General features: G+C 42.0%; 1 protein-coding gene across 10 annotated transcripts in view; it reads left to right on the top strand.

Annotated features, from left to right (window-relative positions):
- Nucleotides 1-14325, top strand: part of LOC137383840 (synaptotagmin-B) — a 691314-nt gene that overhangs the window by 652238 nt on the left and 24751 nt on the right. For all 10 annotated transcript variants that reach the window (XM_068057126.1, XM_068057125.1, XM_068057129.1 and 7 more), the window contains one exon: nucleotides 7001-7134. In XM_068057126.1, the coding sequence (XP_067913227.1) occupies nucleotides 7001-7134 (134 nt within the window). The remainder of the gene's footprint in view (nucleotides 1-7000; nucleotides 7135-14325) is intronic.

The raw sequence follows: 14325 nt of genomic DNA, 5'->3' as shown, positions 1-14325 counted from the left end.
GCCGGACAAGTGGTAGAAGTGTCAGTGGAGGAGCATTTCGGGGATAGTGACCATAACTCTGTAAGATTTAAGGTAATTATGGAAAAGGACAAAGATGGACCGGAAATAAAGGTACTGAACTGGGAGAAGGCCGATTTCAATATGATAAAACAGGAACTGGCCAAAGTGGACTGGGAGCAGCTACTTGTAGGAACGTCTACATCAGACTAGTGGGAGTCATTCAAAAAGGAAATAGAGAGAGTTCCAGGCCAACATGTTCCCGTAAGGAAGAGGGTAGGACCAACAAGTCAAGGGAACTTTGGATGTCAAGGGATATAGAGGATTGGATAAGGAAAAAAAAAAGAGGTTTATGGCAGATTCGGAGAGCTGAAAACAGCGGAGGCCCGAGACGAGTACAGAATTAACATTTTAGGTCCATTACCTTTCATCAGAACATTATTACAGTGGTTTATACAGAAGTAAACTTCGAGCTGATTTCCAGCAGCTCAGACATTCAGTACAGAAAATTACTATATAATCCATCATCACATGGGTTGCAGGAGATATAAAATCTTCCTGTTGTGTAATTTTAAATGTAGGGGGCATGATTAAGAAGTTTGCAGATGATACCAAAGTTAGCTATGTGGTTGATAGTGAGGAGGAAAGCTGTAGACTGCAGGAAGATAGCAATGGACTGGTCAGGTGAGCAAAAAGAGGCAAATAGAATTTTAATCTAGGGATGTGTGAGTTAGTGCATTTGCAGAGGGAAAATAAGGCAGGGGAATGAATACACAATAAATGGTAGGATACTGAGAAGTGTAGAGGAACAGAGTGACTTTGGAGTGCAAGTCCACTGATCCCTGAAGGGAGCAGGATAGGTAGGTAAGGTTCTTAAGAAGGCATACAGATTAGAATTATAGAATGGTTACAGCACAGAAGGAGGCCATTCGGCCTGTTGTGTCTGTGCCAGTTCTCTGCTAGAGCAACTCACCTAGTCCCACTCCTCTGTTTTTCCCCGTAGCCCTGCAAATTTTTTATCTTCAGATAATTGTCCAACTCTCTTTTGAAAGCCACGATTGAATCTGCCTTCATCACACTCTCAGGCAGTGCATTCCAGATTCTAACCACTTACTGCATAAAAAAAGTTTTTCTTCATGTCGCTGTCACTACTTTCACCAATCACCTTAAATCAGTGTCCTCTGGTTCTCGATCCTTCTGCCAACAGAAACAGTTTCTCCCTATTTGCTCTGTCCCAACCCCTCATAATTTTGAACACCCTTACCAAATCTCCTCTTAATCTTCTCTTCTCCAAGGAGAACAGCCCCAGCTTCTGCAATCTATCCACGAAACCGAAGTTCCTTATCCCTGGAACCATTCTTTTAAATCTTTTCTGCACCCTCTCTAATGCCTTCACATCCTTCCTAAAGTGTGGTGCCCAGAACTGGACACAATACTCCAGTTGAGGCCGAACCAGTGTTTTATATAGACTTATCATAAATTCCTTGCTTTTGTACTCTATGCCCCCAATTATAAAACCGAGGATCCTGTATGCTTTATTAACTGCTTTCTCAACCTGCCTTGCCATCTTCAATGATTTGAGGACATATTCATATGTCCTATGACATATTCTCATTAGAAAGGAGAAGGATGAGGGGTGACATGATAGAGGTTTATAAGATGATCAGGGGAATAGATAGGGTAGACAGTCAGAAACTTTTTCCCCGGGTGGAGCAAAGCGTTACAAGGGGTCATAAATTTAAGGTGAAGGGTGGGAGATATAAGGGGGATGTCAGGGGAAGGTTCTTTACCCAGAGAGTGGTCGAGGCATGGAATGCCTTGCCCGGGGAAGTTGTTGAGTCAGAAACTTTAGGGACTTTCAAAAGGCTTTTGGATAGGTATATGGATAAAGGAGAATGATGGGGTATAGATTAAATTGTCCTTGACAGAGGACAAAGGATCGGCACAACATTGTGGGCCGAAGGGCCTGTTCTGTGCTGTATGTTCTATGTTCTATACCTCCAGGTCCCTCTGCTCCTGCACCTTCTTTAGAATTGTACCCTTTTTTATATTGCCTCTCCTTGTTCTTCCTACCAAAATGAATCACTTCACACTTCTCTGCATTAAATATTATCTGCCACTTATCCACCCATTCCACCAGCCTGTCTATGTCCTCACAGTTCACAATACTTCCAAGTTTTGTGTCAGTGGCAAATGCTGAAATTGTGCCCTGTACATCCAAGTCTAGGCCATTAATATATTTCACCCCACTATATACTTCCTCCAGTCCAAAAAACAACTATTCACCCTTACTCTCTGTTTCCTGTCACTTAGCCAATTTTGTATCCATTTTGCTACTGTCCCTTTTAATCCATGTGCACTAATTTTACAGATAAACTTGTTATGTGGCACTTTATCAAATGCCTTTTGGAAGTCCATGTACACTACATCAACCATATGACCCTCAACAACCCGTTTTGGTCGCTCATCAAAAAACTCAAGCAAGTTAGTTAAACATGATTTGCCCTTAATAAATCCATGCTGCCTTTCCTTAATTAATCCACATTTGTCCAAGTGATTGTTAATGTTGTCTTGAATTATCGTTTCTAAAATCTTTCCCACCACCAAGGTTAAACTGACTGGCCTGTAGTTGCTGGGCTCATCCTTACACACTTCTCCAGTGCTCTGGCACCACCCCTGTATCTAAGGAGGTTTGGAAGATGATGGCGTTTATTAGCCGAGGCATAGAATATAAGAACAGGGAGGTTATGCTGGAACTGTATAAAACATTGGTTCGGCCACAGTTAAAATACTGCATGCCATTCTGGTCATCACATTACAAGAAGGATGTCATCACACTAGACAGGATACAGAGGAGATTCATGAGGATGTTGCCAGCACTGGAGAATTTTAGTTATGAGAAAGATTAGATAGGCTGTGTTTGTTATCTTTGGAACAGACGAGGCTGAGGGAAGATTTAACTGAGATGTATAAAATTATGAGGGACCTAGATAGAGTGAATAGGAAGGACTTTTTTCCCTTCGCAGAGAGGTCAATAACCAGGGGGGCTAGATTTAAAGTAGTTGGCAGAAGGATTAGAGGAGAGCTGAGGAGAATTTTTTCACAGAGGGTGGTGGGGTTTAGAACTCACTGCCTGAAAGGGTAACTTGAAAACTGTCAATGCAATTAAAAAGTACTTGTATAGACACTTGAAGTGACATAACCTACAGGGCTATAAGCCATAAGCTGGAAAGTGGAATTCGGCTGGTGAGCTCTTTTTGAGCTGGCACAGATTGTCATATCATGATCCACCAACCTGCAAATACTTCCATTGGTTCTAAATCCAACCCCACAATATGGGAGGAATTTTGTGCTCTCCCCCGCGTTGGGGTTGGAGGCAGGGAGAGCATATAATCGGGCGGGATGGTGGCATGGGGGTGGGCTGACACCTTCCTGCCTCCACCCAAATTAAGTCCAGGGCTTGGTCTTCCTGCCCCACCGCCAATTGAAGCCCTTAAGCGGGCAATTAATCCCCAGCTAAGGGCCTCATCCCACTGCCACTTCTGTCACCAGGGTCCTTGATCCCAGGGAAGGCCTACCGCTGCCCACTTAAGTGCCTAATTGGTACTTGATTTAGCAGGCCTTCCCCAGAGGAGGCGATGCGGGGCTCTCACCGGTACTTTTGTTGGTGGTTGAGACCCCTGTCACCAAGACAAAATCCCAGCCAGTGCATTAGGATTCCTAGGATGTACTAAACTCGAGATATGTAATTTAGCAAGTCTGAAAGATTTAGTTCTGTCAACCCAACATGCAATATTTCTCTTCTGTGGAATTTGGTTTTTTTCATCTGTGACTGCAGTTTTAAAATTTATGATTAAACTAATCAAAGTTGTTTTCTCTGCAGCATTTTAGCTTTAAGGTTTGTTTTCTATATCGCATACTGATCCTCAGCATGACTCCAAGGATAACCAAGTGAAGAGAAGCTTGCAATCCAGCTGTTTCACCTAGAGAGTCATTTTTCACATGCAGTCAATCTCTATGCACCTCAGTAACTGTGCAGTGTTAGCTCTATAGTATTCATTCAAAAGCAAATGGTTGAATGTTTAAGCCCCAGGGCTGCCTCATTCTAAGCCGGCAGCTGTTGATGGAACAAACTTGGGGTGATCAATAAGGTGGAATGCTTTGGGAAGATGAAAATACACCCCTCAAACACAAAAAGTCTGAACCACACCTCCAGCTGGCTGAGCACAGAATTATCACAGCTCTGGACACATCTGTAGCCCTGATTGTCCTATACACTATCCCCACGGAGAATCTGTTTGAAAGATGGTTGAATGAACTGGGTTGATCAAGTTGCGATGCTTTGGGAATAGAGTATAAGAAGATGAAAGTGCAAGTTATAAAAGCTTGTGAAATGGGTACGTAAGTTCATACAACCATAGAGTAATAAAACCAGGCAGCAAAGAAGGAGGCCTGTGCCAGCTCTTTGGAAGAGCTTTCTAATTAACCTCACTCTCCTGAAAACTTTAAGTACTGCATATATCCAATTTTCTTTCGAAAGTTACTATTGAATCAGCTTCCACCAGCCTCTCAGGCAATGCATTCCAGAACATTGCATAAAAAATAATTTTCATCTACCCCTAGTTATTTTGTGAGTTATAGAAATAAAATAGTTTTTGTATTACAACAAATATCAGAGTAATGATATATTCCTGATTTGTATTCTGAGTGTTCAGTTTTTTTTAGTTACTTATTTATTTCATTCCCATCCACACCTCTGTCAACATCTTCCTGCAGCCACTCTGCACCATTGGCAAGGTCACAGTCCTGGGACTTTACTAATGTTGTTGTGTGATCACCTTAAGAGTGATGTCCCTTTAAGATCTCAGTATGCTAATGAGCTAAGTACCAGGATGTAGTCATGTGACTACAAGCCAGAGTCACTCTGCAACTTTAACATACAGACGAAGGCTCTATAAATAGTTTGTTCTGTATTATATATAATAGTTTAGCTGTTAATAAACCTGTTAGAGATCTTCAGCAAACTGGAATCCACGCATCTCATTTATGTTGCATAAGACAACATTAAGAACTCATTACAATAGCTTCTCCTGAATTAGAAGCAGATGATTTATTTTTATTCATTCACAGGATGTGGGCGTCACTGGCTAGGTCAGCATTTATTGCCCATTCTTAATTGCCCTTGAGAAGGTGATAGTGAGCGCCTTTTTGAACTGCTTCAGTCCACAAGGTTTCGATACATGCAGAGCTGTTAGGAAAGGAGTTCCAGGATGTTGACCTAGCGACAGTGAAAGAATGGCAATATAGTTCCAAGTCAGGATGGTACGTGACTTGAAGGGGAACTTGCAGTTCGTGGTGTTCCCATGCGTCTGCTGCTCTTGTCCTTCTAGGTAATAGAGGTTGCAGATTTGGAAGGTGCTGTTGAAGAAGTCTTAGCAAGTTGCTGCTGTGCATCTTATATATTGTACACTCTGCTGCCACTGTGTACCGGTGGTGGAGGGAATAAATGTTTAAGATTGTGGATGGGGTGCCAATTAGGTGTTCTGCTTTGTCATGGATTGTGTCGAGCTTCTTGAGTATTGTTAGAGCTGTATTCATCCAGGCAAGTGGACAGTATTCCATCATACTCCTAACTTGTGTCTTGTAGATGGTGGAATGGCTTTGGGGAGTCAGAAGGTGAGTTACTCCCTATAGAATACCCAGCCTCTAACCTGCTCTTGTAGCCACAGTATTTATATGGTTGATCCAGTTAAGTTTCTGGTCAATGGTGGCCTCCAGGATGTTGATGGTGGGGGCTGATGGTAATGCCATTGAATGTCATGGGGACTTTCTCTTGTTGGAGATGGTCATTGCCAAGCACTTGTGTGACAAGAATGTTACTTGCCACCTAGCAGCCCAAGCTTGAATGTTGTCTAGGGTCTGCTTCATGAGGACATGAACTGCTTTATTATCTGAGGAATTGCAAATGAAATTGAACAAGGAACGGAGAAAGTTAGCATACAGATACATCCAGCAAATGGCATGTTGGCCTTCATTACATGGAAATTAGAGTACAGGAATAAAGAAGTCTGTTGTACAGGGTTTTGGTGAAACCACATCTGGAATACTGTGTGCAGTTTTGGTCTCCACATTTAAGAAAGGATATACTTGCATTGGAGACAGTACAGCGAAGGTTCACTAAATTGGTCCCTGGGATGAAAGGGTTGTCCTATGATGGAAGGCTGAGTAAATTGGGCCTATATTCTCTGTAGTTTAGAAGAATGAGAGGCAATCTGATTGAAACATACAAGATTCTGAAGGGGCTGGATAGGGTAGACACTGAGATTGTTTCCGTTGCTCGGGGAATCTAAAACACGGGGGCACAGTCTCAGGACTGAGATGAGGAAAAATTGTTTCACTCAAAAGGTTGTGAATCTTTGGAATTCTCTATCATAGAGGGTTGTGGATGCTCCATTGTTGAATACATTTAGGCTGGAATAGACAGATTTTTGGTCCCTCAGGGAATCACGGAATATGGCGAGTGGCAGGAAAGTAGAGTTGAAGTCTAACATCAGCCATGAATGTATTGAATGGCAGAGCAGGCTCGATGGGCCACATGCTCTACTCATGCCCCTATTTCTTGTGTTCTAGTGTGAACACTGTGCAGTCATCCGTGCAAATCCCTATTTCTGACCTTAAGTCAAAGGAAAGATCATTGCTGAAGCAGCTGAAGGTGATTGGGTCTAGGAGACTGCCGTGAAGAACTCCTGCAGCGATGCAGAAGAGGAGCCTGAGGAAGCACATCCTTTGGTCTTTCCTACAGGCAAACGCCCGGCTGCAACTCAGTGTCTCATCCCAGACAGCTTAAGTGAAGTCAAAAATTGCCATATAAGGAAACAAGTAAATGTGCATCCTATGGAGCATGCTACCATGCTGCCATTTTACAGCTTTGTTTTAAAGACTAATCTGCTTCAGCTTCTTATTTTTGAATTGATTACTAAGGGAAGGCAATTTTATTTTTCAGATCCTTATGTAAAGATACATCTGCTGCAGAATGGAAAACGGCTCAAGAAGAAGAAAACCACAGTCAAGAAAAACACACTGAACCCTTACTACAATGAATCATTCAGCTTTGAAATCCCATTCGAACAAATACAGGTACAAATATTTAATACCTCAATGGTGTTTGACAATTCCGTCATTAAAAAAATTGCCTAACCTTGTGTAATTTGTGAAGATACACATTGTATTATGTAAGACGATGCAGTGAGGAAAGTTCTGTGTGTTTTGATACAAATTATGCCACCATATTAAGTGTTTGACAATCCCCCACAAGAAGATTTGTCCTTCTTTCTGTTGATGGTCCCCTTGCAGAAAATAATTAACTGGCAGATTCATTCGAATAGCAGGGCTTAGAGGGTTAAATTACAAGGGCAGGTGACTGCTAGTCTTTTCTTAGAAGATTGAAGGGCAATCTGATAAAAATGTTCATAAGATTCAAGAGGGTAGATACAGAGAAATTATTTCCTCTGGTGGAGGAATTAAGAAGGAAGGGACATTATTTTGAAATTAGTGCTAAGTTTTTTAGGAAGGAAAGCAGGAAACACATTTTCACACAAAGGGTAATGGAAATCTGGAATTCTCTCCCACAAAAGACTATGGATACTGGGTCAATTACAGCTTTCAACACTGAGATTGCTGGATTTTTGTTAGGTAAGACAATCAAGGGATATGGAACAAAAGCAGGAAAATGGAGTTAAGGTACAGATCAACCATGTTCTAATTGAATAGCAGAGCAGTCTTGAGGGGCTGAATGGCCTACTCCTGCTCCTAAACCCTCACTGTTAATTCAGGTAGTTTCCAATGATTATCATTTAGCAAAGAATGATCTATATCTCTCTCTTATGTTTTTTTCCTAACATAAATTAATGACAGCCAAACACTGAACAGTTCCCAAATATTCTGCTCTACTGTATTTGTTTCATGGAGAAGGAGTTGAATGCAATGCCTGCAATTGTTATTTCAGAATCCTGGGCCAGTGGCTGCCATGCAAAATAGCAGACAGTATTTCAAGCAGCTTGCATTGTAATCAATGGGTTTCCACCAAGCAATGGTATCAGGGAACAGATTTTCCAGCACTACACTTAACATTTTGCTGCCCATAATCTAATTATAAAGAGAGCAGTCTCCAATGCAGCTTCATGTCAGGAAATGTTCTTTGCAACAGAGTGTGAGAATCAGCTGAACTGTCTTTCAGAAGGGAAATTTGTTCTAAATATAGAGCTATATGCACCATAACACTAAGGGGTTCTATTACAGCATCTGTCTGCATTCACTCCCAATAGACTAGCCAAAATCAACTTTTTATAGCACTTGAAAAGACTTGTATTCATTTAGTACTGTATTACTATTCATAGAAATACCTCAAAGATCTTTGCACACAGTGAATTATGAGGTGTAGCAACTGTTGTTATGTAGCTGAACTTCCTGGAGGAGGAGAGGCACTTATTGGGAAAGATAAAGGGAAAACTGAAGAGTTGTCAATCCATATCATTTTCATGCACCTCCTAGCAACCTTACTGGTAGAAGAGGGGTTATGTTACTGGACTAATAATCCAGACAATGAGTTCAAATTCCACCATAACAGTTTGAATTCAGCTAGAATTTGAATTCGCTTGATTTGGCAATAAAAAGTTGGTATTAGTAAAAGTGACCATGAAGCTATCACATTGTCATTAAAAACCCAACTGGTTCACTACTGTCCTTTAGGGAAGGAAACCTACTATCCTTATCCGGTTTGGCCTATATGTGACTCCAGTTCCATACCAATGTAGTCGACTCTTAAGCAAAGTGGCCTAGCCAGTAACTCCATTATTTCACCACTTTCTGAATGGCACTTAGGGATGAACAATAAATGCCAGTCCTGCCAGCAATGCCCAGATCCCAGGAATGAATTTTTTAAAATAGAATCGCTCTGGTGGCAAGTAACGTGTCTATCTGTCAGTTTTGAAAGTTACTGGAACAAAATACTTTTTCTTTTTTGTTCTCCCGACCTCACTCAACATTCACCAGCAGGCAGTATGAATGGGCAATTAGCCAACAGGTTTCTGGCAATGTTAATGTTATTCAAAGTGCTAAATGCCCAAGATGACTTTCCTGACAACCTTTCCATCCGAAGGTAGAAACTGAATGCCTCCACTCTGTGTACCTGACTGAAGGCACTACAGAGGTCAGTCACTCTATGTGGGCCGTCCTGGCTGTGAAGTAGTATTCTGATGCAAGCAGTCCAGTCCAGAGCTGTGGCTTAGTGGTAGCACTCATGCCTCTATAAGAAAGTTGTATGTTCAAGTCCCGCTCCAGAGACATGAGTACAAAATCTAAGCTGGCATTTTAGTACAGTACTGAGGGAGTGCTGCACTGTCAGAGAAGCCATTTTTCAGATGAGATGCTAAACTGAGGGCCTGAGGTTGTGAAAGGTGCTATATAAGTGCAAATTCTTTCTTTCCACTGATATACTGACTTTAATGTCAGTACAGCACACTGTCTCCACAGCATCTGTTTGAAGTTTGAATTTTTGATGCACTGTTCCCTCCTTCCTAATTGAACGTTTCAATGAAGTCAGAGTTTGGAATTACATTGCGTATCACAGGTTGCAGTTGGTAATATGTTACAACGATGAGGTTTTACTATTAGATTTTACTATTAAATCAGGCCTTTCTGTTGTCAGGTCACCCTGCAGCAGATGGTTAAATAAATAATTAAAATAAGCTGCGGTTCCTGAGATAGACAGTTGGTTCCACATCCTCAGATCAGCTCTCTAAACAGGCACCACATCATAGGAATTATCTTCATACTATGGATGCTCTCTGATTTAGTTCTCTCCGTGCCATTTGGCAGCACTTCTATTCAAGTGTCTGATGTCCGAGTAATTCACTCACATACCTCCAGATTGTGAATACCCATGAGAGTTGAAATTATTTATCATTGTGCATGTGATTCAAGGCTGAAAGCTGAAGAGCAGCCTGGTTTATTATGTTGTTCTGCTAGTCCTCACATCGTGCCTTTAAGGGGAAACTAGGTATGGACATGAGGGGGAAAGGAATAGAAGAAAATGTTGATAAAATGAGATGAAATAATGTAGGAGCATATGTAGAGCATAGGCACCGGCATAGAGCTGTTGGCTCAAATGGCCTGCTTGAGTATTGTAAATTTCTATATAATTCTATTTACTGTCCATATAACTGTGCTGATCATCAGGGGGTGATGTGTATGTAAGCATAAAACAGTGATCAGTCGGGCAATCTTTATTTTGATAGTTCTCTTCTTTGTTTATCCTGAGGTCCAGTTCCCCTGGTGGTTGTGGAAGTCAATTACCCAAGTAGCCATACTTCATAACTCTGGTTGGCTGCAGGGGCATCAGAAACAAATCCAATCCTGTCTTTACCTATCATTGGTCACAAACCAGCAAACATCAGCGAGGTCCCATGTTTCTCTTTCGAGCTTAGAACAGTGGGGTAGAGTTTCCACTTGAGGACTTGAGCACAAAAATCTAGGCTGACACTCCAATGCAGTACTGATGGAGTGCTGCACTATCAGACGTGCAGTCTTTTAGATGAGATGTTAAACGGAGGCTCCGTCTGCCCTCTCAGGTGGATATAAAAGATCCCATGGCGCTGTTTCAAAGAAGAGCAGGGGAGTTCTCCCTGATGACCTGGCCAATATTTATCCCTCAATCAACTTCGCAAAAACAGATAATCTGGTCATTATCACATTGCTGTTTGTGGGAGCTTGCTCTGCACAATTGGGTGCCGTGTTTCCTACACCACAACAGTGACTACACATCAAAAGTACTTCATTGGCTGTAAAGTACTTTGGGATGTCTGGTGATTGTGAAAGGCACTATATAAATGCAAATCATTCTTTTAGAGCCTCCTTGAAGACTTACAAATGAATGCATTTAGCAAAAACCCACTCTGATCATTAATTCGATCTGGGGGGTGGGGGGCGCGTGTGGCGTGGCCAGATTCCAGGACAACGTTTTTTAAACTAATGCAAAAAAATCACGAAAACTCAATTTGCACTGAATCTAACTTGCACTTAAAATTCTGTGCTCTCTTGTGTAGGTTTCACCGATTTCAGGTTAATTACGCCAAAAAAGCACAACCTTATGAAATATTCCAGGGCACTGAGTCCAATCCTGCAGCACTGGCTGAGAGCAAGTTCAGACCAAGCGTTAGACTTGAAGCCTCCCTGGTCTGTGTGGCACCAAGACCAAACCAAGTGGTGCCATTACCCACTGAGCTAAACCTCAAATTGAATAATTAAAAATAAAAACCAGGCATTCAGCAAACTAAAGCAAAAGAAAGGGTTCAGGGAACAGGGCATACATATCTTCAAACCAGCCGTGTTCAGTGCACTTTTGTTCTCATGATTGACTTGGGCAGGTCCATGTTCAAACATTGGCACCAACTGATCTCTACATCCAAGGTTGTCGTAATCCATTCCATTCCCACTTAAAATCCCCTGATCCCACAAATGTCTTTCAATACCAGTGTATAACTGCAACACACGTTATTGGACGTCATTTCTGTAGGATCACTGTACATTCACATAACAGCACAGACACGATGGGCCGAAGGGCCTGTTTCTGTGCTGAATGATTCTATGACACTTTAAACCTTTTCAAACTCTTAACTTTAGAAAAGAATGAAATAAGTACAACATTCCTCATAACTATGCTCTGCTCACTGGAGAGTAAAGTATCTACTTTTGTTGTTCCATGGTTCGATAGGTAGGCATAATAATAAAAGCAAAATACTGCAGATGCTGGAAATCTGAAATTAAAACAGAAAGCGCTGGAAATACTGAGCAGGTCTGGCAACATCTGTGGAGAGAAACAGAGACTGGAATTTTACGTTGGGGCGAAGGCCCTTAACACTGTCCAAAAAGTCGGGGACAAGCCCGCCTCCACCAGGCTTGAAAGCCACACCGTAATTTTACGTGGACTGGGCCAATTAAGGGCTGAGGCTGGAGGTCCCACCTCCAAGAGCTGCCGGCCAATCAGCGGGCCGGCAGTTCCTCAGACTCCAGTAGCACCACCAGGAATCGCCGCCACTGTTGGGACTGCACCCAGCCAGAAGAGAACCGTGGACATTGGCCTCCATAAAGGTGAGTGGGTTTTTGGGCCTCACTGGGGACCATTAGCTGGGCCCTGGTGAGGTGGGTGTGGGTCGTTCAGGAGGGCTGGGGGAGGTGCTCCAACAAAAGCAGCTTGTGCTGCTATGGGAGCCCTCTGTGGGGCACAGTGTGTCCAATCAGGAGAGCCTGCTCCCCAGGCCCACAAGGAGGCTGCCACGGTTTACTGGCTGGCCTCCATAGGTGCTGAAGTTCCCAGCTGCCAGGGACAGGAAGGCGATGGGAACTGCATCCCCCACCTTCCATACAATTTTACACCCACCACCCCCACCTTCAGCCTGTTCCTGAAGGGTGCGTAAAATTCTGGCCAGAGTTAACATTTCAGGTCTGTGACCTTTCATCAGAAAGTTCTGACGATGGGTCACAGATCTGAAACATAGGCAAGCAGGTGGTTTCAGGGACTTGGGCTAATGGATTGCCAGTGGGAGAATGTCATAAATTCAGATAGGTGGATGAGAATAGACAGAAGTCATGACTCAGACAAGCAGAGAGAAGCAAAATGTCAGGACTCAAGTAGACCAATAGAAGCTAATAAAGCATCAAAACTCTAATGGAGCAACAGGGAAAAATAAAGCATCAAGCAAGTAGAGGTGATGCGTCAAAATTCAGGTTACAAATGATTCAGAACTTGATTCAGTTGAAAGATGCTACTTTTTTTGGAAACACAAATTAGCAGGACTGCACCTCCAATTCTTTCAGCATGGGTGAGAATTTCACACTACACTGAAAGAACAAGCTGTGAAATTCTCCCATGGTGAAACAACGGAGTTTAATTTGTAAACTGTACTGCTCATCCAATCAATACTACTGAGCCCAAGGATCATTATTCATCATAAACAAACACAATCACAGTTTTGTCTAGCCCTATCCTTCCACTGTCTACTCAATTCCAACTTCATTTTCTTTAAAAGTCATCAAACTTCTGGGAGTCAAATTTTGAGGAAAGTAGCATGTTGTATTTTTACCCCTCCCTTACGAGCCATATAGATCCTAATAGTAATCAGGTTCCTCACAAGAGAACATCATGCACATTAATATTTTAATAACAAAAGCCATATCATTTAAAATTGTAAATGTGATTAATGAATACAGTATTTAGTAAATGGGATGCATCTGTTAAATACGTTATGCAACTTCAGAATGCTGCTCCAAGCAAAAGGCAGACCATCTGCTCAACATAATATGCGCCTGTGAGTATCTGGTGATGATTACCCAATGTAGAAAGCTTCACTTTGTATTTCAGGCATCATTTCCTTAAAGTATTTGTGCAAGTGCAACAATCTTTCATTTGCAGTGAATCTGAGTCAAAACATCAATGCCTGGATTATTTTAAATTAAATATTCCTACACTTTTGGCATGTTAATGGAATGTTAATGTCCTTATTTATGATTCAGGAATGTGTCATGACTGGCTGTATTTCTTGACTGTGACATACTTCAAATTGGATTGAATGTTACTTAAGTGTAGTCTATTTTATCACTTCTGTATTTATTTACAAATAATTGATCTCTCATGTTACACATGGTGAGTTGAGACCAAATACAGTATTCAGACAAAGCAGGGTTAGAGGGTTGGGGGATAATGGAATCAAGGTGGGGAAGGAGAGGAGGAAAGAGGAGCATAGAGGATGAAGATAAGTGGAAGGGAAGGGGGTGAAGGTGAGAGGAGGAGAGGGAAATAAGAGGAGAAGGGAAGAGAACAGGCTTGAGAGGGAGGTGATGTGGAAGGGGAAGGGTAGAGAACAAGAAGGGAGTGGGGGAGATTAGGCAGGGTGGGGAGGGGGGGGGGACTGCCAAATCTTCTGAGGCAAAGGGGGCTTGATATGTTGCAGTAGAGTCGGTGGGGGGGAAGTAACCTATGAATGGTGGAGGGAATAATAAAGGATCAAAAAGGTTGAGGGTAAGCATCAAAATCCACATTACAAACATGCAGAATATCTGTTAAAATGCTAGTCTTTATTTTGTTAATAAGATTTATCCCTCACCCAACACCACCAAATACAGATTAGAAACAATAATTAACATTTATATAATGCCTTTAACTTAGAAAAATGTCCCAAGGTGCTTCAAGGAGGCATGATCAGAAATAGATGGGTGGCAAGCCAAAGAAAGAGATATTAGAAAGAATATTCAAAAGCTTGGTCATTGGTTAGT

Source organism: Heterodontus francisci, chromosome 25 (assembly GCF_036365525.1).
Source record: "Heterodontus francisci isolate sHetFra1 chromosome 25, sHetFra1.hap1, whole genome shotgun sequence".
NCBI classification, from domain to species: domain Eukaryota; kingdom Metazoa; phylum Chordata; class Chondrichthyes; order Heterodontiformes; family Heterodontidae; genus Heterodontus; species Heterodontus francisci.
The sequence above is the reverse complement of the archived record's forward strand: the minus strand, read 5'-3'. Positions and strand labels throughout refer to the sequence as shown.